The sequence below is a fragment of the Xenia sp. Carnegie-2017 genome, unplaced genomic scaffold (assembly GCF_021976095.1).
Source record: "Xenia sp. Carnegie-2017 unplaced genomic scaffold, XeniaSp_v1 HiC_scaffold_13, whole genome shotgun sequence".
In the NCBI taxonomy this organism is placed as follows: Eukaryota; Metazoa; Cnidaria; class Anthozoa; order Malacalcyonacea; family Xeniidae; genus Xenia; species Xenia sp. Carnegie-2017.
The window spans coordinates 6,306,918-6,315,418 of NW_025813436.1; the positions used below are offsets into that span (position 1 = coordinate 6,306,918).

The window sequence follows — 8,501 nt, forward strand, 5'->3', positions numbered from 1 at the left end:
TATTGTTACACGGGCGAAATTTTTCATATCTGTTTCTGTGTTTCAACAATCAAAATCTGACGTTGTGAAATAGGCCAATGAGTATTTGTGCTAGATCTGAGCAATCTTGTCTCTTGGATAATATACATTACATCACTTCATCTGTGCTGTTTCCTGTAAAGGAAAATTTTATTTGCTGACTTTGAACAGTTCTCTATTCCTTTTTAAAAAATAATATAAACAGAGCGTAAATTATGGTTACAAAATATACGTTCTGTTTATGAAACCAATAATTATTAAAAAAAACTATCAAACTAACAACCATTTCTTAGCTTTTGGCAATCACAATGGTGTATCGTAAGACCATTAACTCTTCTGGTAAATTGGTTGATTTTTTTTCTCCTTTCTTTATTAATTTTACACACGTTTGAAGATTGTCAGTGATTATCCGGCCCTCCAACCAGCACCTGGAAATGGAGGAATTTTGGCATTGTGTATATCAAAATGATTAGCTTGGTCAGGGGCACTCGACTGCAACAGTGATCTTTTATTCTGGGCTATTGTTTATTCATAATCTGTGGACTGCGTGTCGTGTAGTGGTGAAGTGTCGTAAATATGGCATTATTGTACTTTGATGGTGTTTATGAAAAACTGTACAAATCCGACGGCGGCGAAAACGAGAAGTACATAGACGGTTACATTGAAATTAAGGAAAAAGAAGGTTGGTATCATGTATTATTTCAAAATAATTTTGCGCACAACTTGACGCAAACTTTACCATCTTCCAATCATTATTTCGCGATTTTTTTTTCTCGCACACAATTGCAACGTATTGCACAAGCATTCGGGTAGTTAACTAGTCTTATATTTGTTGATTTTTTGTAGACTTTTATGGAACTGCTTAAATTGCTTGAATTATGTTATTATATTGATGCGGAAGTTCGCACTTTAATTCAATGTTTTGAAGTCTTAGGAAGGAAAATGCTCAAGTTGTTTAGTTATTAATTTAAAACCTCTTACATGTGTCAACATACACTATTAAATTGCTCGAAAACTAAAGCTTAATGCAGAATTTTGATAGTGCGTCGAAATAAATCAAATAGTTTGAATAATTTCATACATACTTCGTAATTGTTTATAAGTAGTATTTATACTGTTTTTATGCTTACACATGTTCATGATTCATTTTATTAATCATTTAGTGGATCAAGTATTGGTGCGAACTTAAGAAAAGAATCTTCATTTCTTCAACAATGTTAACACTCAAATTAAGGAGCATGTGAGTACTTAAGAAAATCTATCGACATATATTTATTCAAATTGTTAAGGAAATTGAAATATTCATAATTTTCATTTTAGTATGTGGGCTGTTTCGTTCTGGAAAGTGGGACGAACATTGAATCAAAGAGAGATAATACAAAATGGAAGTTGGTTAAAGAAAATGGAAAGTTGAATTTGAAAGTATGCTTCAAATAATTTCTTTTGAAAATTAGTTCTGTAAAAACTCTGACTATGTAACATATACTAAATAAGTAAAATATTATAGACTGATAACCTTGCTCTTAAAGAACAGTGGATCGATGCATTTCAACAATCAATTAGGGTATAGTCAGCTATATACATTAATATTGCATTTCATAATGTACATATTTGTGTACTACATTTATTGTTGTTGTTGATAATTTCAGGGGAAAATGCCTTCAAGAGCAGATAATGTTTTACGTGGCAGTGGACCTGCACATTCACCATCTAGAAGTGTGTTGATTATATTTTTTCTCTATTACTTTAAAACCAAACCTAAACAGTTTGTTGGAATTGTCTTTTCTTAGCATACCCTCATCGCTCCAGCAGTGACTACAAACTGCAAGAAAAAGAGGTTTTTATTTTTTGTATGGAGATATGTCTAAAAAGTACTTAACATGGTCACACCAATATCTTGTATGAATTATTTCAGTTACAAGATTTGCGAAACTTTTCTCGAGCAACTTGTAATAACTCCTCTCTGTCTGAAGATGAAAAAAGAGTACAAGAATTGCTTTTTGATGGAGAAAAAAGGTTTTTTGTGGACAATCTTGATGTTCTGCCAGATATTAAGATTACTTTAAATAAATTCAAATATGTAATGATTGAAACTATTATAAGTTTTTGTGCTGGACTATTCTCATTATTTGTTGTTATTTATTTATAGATGGTATCAACCAGAGCTACGTCGTGAGGATGTTGAGAGAATTCTACCTGATGAAAGAAGTGGTGTTTTCATTGTTAGAGATTACTATGACAGTGTGAAAGGAATCTTTATGGATATGTTATTTCACTAAAGTGAGTTACAGTGCATAGAATCACAGATAATTTTGATTAAATTGCGCTACTGTGCACAGGAATATTTTTCCCAATTTTTTGTGTATTTAGAGATCACAACGGGAAAATTCGTCACCACAAAATTACAAAAAATAGCAATCAAGGCCTTGCTATAAGTGGATATGATGTAATGCTGTTTATTAAAAATTACCTCCGTCTTGTATGTCTCAAATGTACATGGCTTGTTTCATTTCTAGGGGAAAACCTTCAACAATCTACATCATCTTCTTAGTTTTTTCATTGCCTCGCAAAAGAAAACTATTGCTTTGATCCCATTTGAACCACCCAAATCAGGTGGGTTTGCATAATTTTTATTCAAATAATGAAAAACCTTTTGTATTGCTGCTGTTGCTTCTTTAGTTAAACTTGTCACAAAAAACTTAACAAATATAGGAGTCAACAGTGGTACCAGCAAGAGGCGGCAATAACCTCTCAAATATTTAATAAATATAATAATTCAGGACTACATATAATCTTCTTATGTACAGTTGAAATTATCATTTAGTGTAAATAACCTAAGCAGTTTTTGGGTTCCATTCCAAAAAAACCATGAAGTCAACACATCTTTGCAATAATAAGTGAAATTCTAAAATACTGAATTTGCTATTTTTATATATTCTGCCTTTCTAAGGTCCTGCCGAGAAGAGCTCCCATAAGACCATCAGGTTTGGACTGATTTATCATTTAGAATGTAATGGTTTCTATTTGAAACTTTCTATATTAAAAATCATATCTATTAATGGTAGGTCGGTCACAGTCTGTTCAAGGTCCGTTAATACATCCTCCTTCTAACATGAGTGAGTGAAAATACAATGTCATTCTTTCAACAAGTGTAAACATCGACTTTTGCTCTAATTTGACCCAGCTACTTTGATTGTTTTATTATTTTTAGACCATAGAGGATCATACGATGGTGGGCTTCCTGGACTTCCACAAATTCCAGGTGAGAATTTTTGGTAAAACTATTTTGAAGTTGAAAAGTTTGTTGAATAGCAACTAATTGAATAGTAGCATGTACCAAGTCCTGTGGGCATCGCTGATTGAACATTTTCAAAATTTATTTACCATTCTGACAACACAAAGTTCTGTATGAATAATATTCCATCCGTCATGGTCATTTTTGAGGCTTCAAATAAACGTGCAAAATCGCAATTTTATAAGAATATTTCCTGTATTTGTGGATGAAAAATCATTTTACGGCAAATCAGTGGCTTTCCAGCCCACAATTTTATTTTGCCTGAAATTCATTTGACTTTCATGCAGTGCATATTATTTTAAAAAAATTCCTTTTTTAAAGATGAAGATCCACAATATCTGAATATGAAAGGTTTGTTCTTATTTTTTTTATCTTGAAAAAGTGATTCACATCTCGCTTTTTGATTTTTTAAATTTCAGTTTCGTTGTTGTGTTCATTTAGGACGTCCTCGAGCTCTTCCCAATATTCATGATCGGGATGGTAACTCTTCCATTTTTAAACTGTCTTGTTTTACAGCATTTACTAAGTAGCGTTTGCAACATCTTCAATTTTTTAGAAGAAACAGAAGTTTGTTATATTGATATGAAATGTAAGTGCAAAGTTTTGTCATGCTTGTTCATATTCATGTTTTTGGTATTCAATACACATTTAATAGATAAATCTATACAATTTTTTTAACTTTAGCACCAACGTGTAAAGATACAACTTCCACTGATTATGGTATGGGAATTTCTTTTTTTTTATAATTTAAAGCATTTTCTTTTTCTTGCATTAACTGTCTTGGCTTGGGTTAATGAAGTCAGCAATTAACTTTAAATAAATCAGAGTTTTGGTTATTTCGGTTTCTCTGTTTTCATGAAATCCAATCTTTATTTATCATTTTGTAGTAATATCCCCGTCAGGTCCTGCTCCATCGAATCATTCAGAATACATCAATGTCCCTACGTATTCCAGTGATAATGTCCAACGTGGTATGTACATATCAACTCTGAGTGTTTCATTAAAAAAAGTTATTTCATTGTATATTTGTGTAACATTAGATGCCAACAGTAATGTTACGAGCTGTGATCCTGGTAAGTTCGTGCAAATATTTTCGCATAATGCGTTACAGGAAGTATTGAGTTTTACCAAGGCATGTGAGTACACGAAAAAATGTGAGCAATTTTAAACAGTTCGTTTTAGTATAGGTAAGACTAGTAATACGCAAGGGTGTATTTAGTAAAATAGCTTCCACTACAGAATAATATATTGACGGTCGTCTCCATTGATTAGTTTTCTTTACATGATCTGCCCCCCATTTTGATTTCATCCAAACGAGTAGTGGCCTCCCCCCCGGCTTACGTGTTAACTACGCACAGCGCTCACACAACTTATTCTGGAGAATGTAAATATCCTGTGATAGTAAACAGCTCTCGTATTTACTAATCAGGTTTCAGTAAAACGTATATTGTTTGATATATGATAGATGTACAGTTGTTAAACTGGAAACCATTTACCTTCTTGCTTTTAATTTACCTGCAACAATATTGTATAGAAATCCATTCTGATTTGTTGTATATTGATATACCCCCAAAAGTACCACCAAGAAGTGACTCGCAGGAGAGAGACAATGCAGGTATGCAGCTGTTTGCATTATTTGTTTGTCTGTTGTGGGGCGATGGAAGGAATACAAGTGATAATATAATTAAAAAATATAAGTAGTTTCATGACTTTCATCTACTTTATTACCTTAAAAAACAACTCCTTGCCTTCGTCAAAACCTGCCAATTAGCAAATGTATAAAGGAAGACTCAAATGTGTAAAGGAAGACTCAAACTCAAATAATTGCTTGTTTTGGTGTTTGTAGCAAACATGTCCTTTATGTGTTTTCAGGAATTGGAGAACCTTCTAAACCACCGTTGCGTCGAGTTCAAACTTTACAAAGTTAGAAGTACGGTATTAGTACCAGTGCAGTGTTAGAAGTACAGAAAATATTTTGCATCGTTAACATTTTGCGTCGTTAGTTCTGCTGAGCTTTTAACGTCTTTAGTGCCTTTATGCCATTGAATTACAAAACATCTAATTCTTCAAACGTATGTCTGCTAAAACGTGTTCGACGTGACATAGTTTAATGTATCTTGCTCAAGCCACTCATCGTTGATTGCCGACACTACATTGACGAACATCATCTGGGAAGCTTATGCTGTTTTATCAGTAGAATTTAGAAGCATGGTCTTTGAATAATGTTAATATTAATAATGGTTTCAATTGAGCTGGGCCTAACATTTTTTTATTGTACATGTATATTTTTTTTAATTGATTTTATTGGAATTTTGGAATTGTAACTGACATATATTCATCACTCAAGTAAATTAATTTTCGCCTTTTAGAATATCGTATTGCGATTTTTTTAAAATGAATTAAATGTATCAAATTGTAGTGAACTAGCGATATTTCACCATTTTAGTTACCCTTGCACATTTTTTTGCGATATGTTAAGTACGTTTTACTTTTATTTTAAATGGACTACGTTAATTTCTTATAGAATCTCGCACAATTAAACGAGAGGTTTGTATGCATGCCTTCGTAAAATCGCGTACGATATAGAAAAGATTTTCATGTTCGACCAAGAAATCGCTGTAAAGGAGACTAACATTGAACTTCAGCGAAATTGAACGCGCAAGATTGTAGGAGAAACTGTCCGTAGAAAATTTTGGTTCATTCAAATATAGCATAACAACAATGTTTGCAAAATTTACACATTACAATTTTGGCAAATCAGTCAATACACAGTTTTGAAAATTTATACAAAAATGAGCTGTTTTTAAACACTGTTTGCAGTGACATTGCCAGCCTGATAATTAAGAGGGTTGGGGATGATCATCAAAGTTACCATATATAAGTTCGTTTGAGATCAATACAAATATTGACTCCCCTACCCCCAATTATCTAACTTTCAAAGCCACAGATCATGAATTTAACTATATCATTTCTGATAAAACAGCAATACTATATTATATTGCTTGAAAAAATTACAGTAATTCAAATGTTTATTTTGTGGAAACTCTTGTACGTTTGGCCCACGAAAAGTTTTTCCCGTAGGATTTTGCGATGGTTTTCACTTCCTGTTTGTCTTCAACCTCATAATCCCAACCTGAAAAATGCCATGTATAAAATAAAAAACTCAGCAAAGAAAAATTTCCTGTTAAAAATTGACCAGCTGTAGCATAATAATAAAATATTCACCATTTCAAACAGGATTCATACCTTGAGCTTCAATGTAGTTGATTGCAGCTTGTTTTGAGGAAAAATTCACAACCATGTTGGACAATGGGTCGGCCCTTAAAAGGCATGATCAAACTATTATTAAAGTAACTCATATTGAACAAATAATACCTCTCTTCTTCTGAAAATCACTTACGATGACGTCCAACCCATCAATGGGTTCTCCCAGCGTTCTTGCGTGTTAAACTCAAGCCTCCAATTTTTTGAATTAAATGTCCCAGATTGCATAGCATTTTGGGCAGGAGAAAATATTGTTACCTTCCTCGTCTTTAATTGCTCCATTGGAACACCTGCAAGCGTCGCTAACTCACTCTGAAAATACACAATTTTGTTGTTGGTTGAGAAAAGATCTACGTAAATGGATTAATAATATAGGAATAAAAGGATGAAGATCGTCTTTTTACTTACTTGTTTCACCTTTGAAACGACTTCAACCTCCTTATTAGCGCTTTTTTCATTGTCAGTGTCCACTGCAGTATTGAAACTGAGAAAGAATGGCCTTGAAATTCTCTCAAAAGAGTTTCGGAGAGTGATATTTGGGAAAAACGATAAAGAAATTCTTATTTTGTAAAAGTTCGCCATCTTAAAATTTACCGTACGAGCGAGCCCACGGTCAATCAAATGTTATACTTTATGTAATTACTCACTAAGATGATGCGATAAAGTAAAGTTGTTGATCACCTATATTATTCATAAACTTTTCTAGAAAAAAAATATAGCATCAGGCAACAAGTCATTGAGTCGAATCGTGCAGAACAAGCATAAAGTCGAATCAAGATATTTTTATTTATTGTATGACACATACAACAGTTACAATAATTGCACTGTATTCAACTTCAGCTCATCTCTTTCAACCAGACAATTAAACCAAACTTAACATCCTTTAAAAACTTATCCGGCTACATTGATACAACATGTGGGAATGACTCCAGATAGTAGCGCTACAAGTGTTCAATACAACCTTATAAGGTGGTATAAAATGATGCCCCAACGTCCAAAACTTTTCCTTTTATTAAGGTTTCAAGGTCATCCTTTGGCCTTGATGTATTTGAATGAATTTTCTATCAAGCTTAGTATATAATTTGCGATTTCATGTTGCATTTTGTTTCCAAGAAAAATTATCGGTGCAAATTCTACAGAAATTTTTATATGAAACATGTCATTATATTTACGATATCTGTTCGCATTTGGTTAAAAAATATTGAAATATCAAAATGACTTCAATAAACCATTTTTTCATGTCCAATATCCTTGCTTGATTCTTTAAAGAAAAACTGACATCTTTCGATGGTTTATCATCCACGGAATTTTCGATAGGGACCGGCGCCAACGCTTCTAGGGCCTCTGTTATATTATGAATTGCAGTTATTTCGTCAAATTGAGAGAGCATCATTAGCATTATCAGCGTAATTGCTAACACTTTCATGGCGTTATGACTCTGTAGTTGTACCGAAAGAAAATGCGCTAGTAAAATGAAAAAAATATTTCAGTATGGTTTGATTTGATTCTCTCGGCAACATACTCTGATTAATGTTTCTGCGATTAACTTTCACAAATAAATGCTGCTTAAATAAACTTGGGCTACCGTTCATTTCAATGATCATTTCAGATTGTTTATTACCAACCTTAACGTTTTCTTTTTTTTTCTTTAAAAGATGTTTTAACGAAAAGCTGATTTATCTCATTTATAAATATATTATATTTATTTCTCTTCAATTCCAGCAGTAAAAAATTGTCTACGGGATAGGAAATACAAGCAGTTTAACTTTATCCTCTTTGTGTTTTTGCAGGTTGAAATTAAAAACACGAATAAATATCATGATGAATTATTCATCAGAATAATTTCTGCCACTATTAGTAAGTACGCGCATGCGCATATTTTGTTGTTTTGTGTTCCCAGGCTTTTTAAAACTAACCGCGCGAC

The 8,501-nt window shown here is 32.7% G+C and overlaps 2 protein-coding genes and 2 long non-coding RNA genes across 5 annotated transcripts; 2 read left to right on the top strand and 2 right to left on the bottom strand.

The window, feature by feature from the left end:
• Positions 1-388: 388 nt before the first annotated feature.
• On the top strand, positions 389-1,993 carry LOC124450949. Its single transcript, XR_006950274.1, has 7 exons — positions 389-700; positions 1,182-1,258; positions 1,339-1,440; positions 1,526-1,582; positions 1,668-1,734; positions 1,809-1,855; positions 1,934-1,993. It is a non-coding gene; the product is annotated as an uncharacterized LOC124450949 (long non-coding RNA).
• A 174-nt stretch (positions 1,994-2,167) lies between these two features.
• On the top strand, positions 2,168-5,915 carry LOC124454947. 2 transcript variants are annotated; one of them, XM_047005709.1, is made up of 15 exons: positions 2,168-2,298; positions 2,389-2,464; positions 2,535-2,631; positions 2,969-3,002; positions 3,084-3,134; positions 3,230-3,280; positions 3,635-3,664; positions 3,755-3,793; positions 3,870-3,902; positions 3,998-4,033; positions 4,201-4,284; positions 4,354-4,386; positions 4,848-4,928; positions 5,186-5,243; positions 5,838-5,915. In XM_047005709.1, exons 5-14 carry the CDS (start codon positions 3,131-3,133, stop codon positions 5,239-5,241), a joined length of 447 nt encoding a protein of 148 aa, XP_046861665.1. In that variant the 5' UTR covers positions 2,168-2,298; positions 2,389-2,464; positions 2,535-2,631; positions 2,969-3,002; positions 3,084-3,130; the 3' UTR covers positions 5,242-5,243; positions 5,838-5,915. The 2 variants fall into 2 exon arrangements, with proteins under 2 accessions (XP_046861665.1, XP_046861658.1); XM_047005702.1 differs by lacking the exon at positions 5,838-5,915 and having other exon boundaries at positions 5,186-5,731.
• A 104-nt stretch (positions 5,916-6,019) lies between these two features.
• LOC124454936 (NADH dehydrogenase [ubiquinone] iron-sulfur protein 4, mitochondrial-like) lies at positions 6,020-7,178 on the bottom strand. Its single transcript, XM_047005691.1, has 4 exons — positions 6,986-7,178; positions 6,714-6,889; positions 6,560-6,633; positions 6,020-6,446 (listed from the first exon to the last, which is right to left on the bottom strand). The coding sequence occupies exons 1-4, from the start codon at positions 7,157-7,159 to the stop codon at positions 6,343-6,345; spliced, it is 528 nt and encodes a 175-aa protein (XP_046861647.1). The 5' UTR covers positions 7,160-7,178; the 3' UTR covers positions 6,020-6,342.
• A 166-nt stretch (positions 7,179-7,344) lies between these two features.
• LOC124454993 lies at positions 7,345-8,364 on the bottom strand. The gene is made up of 2 exons (XR_006951642.1): positions 8,203-8,364; positions 7,345-8,041 (listed from the first exon to the last, which is right to left on the bottom strand). It is a non-coding gene; the product is annotated as an uncharacterized LOC124454993 (long non-coding RNA).
• Positions 8,365-8,501: the final 137 nt, after the last annotated feature.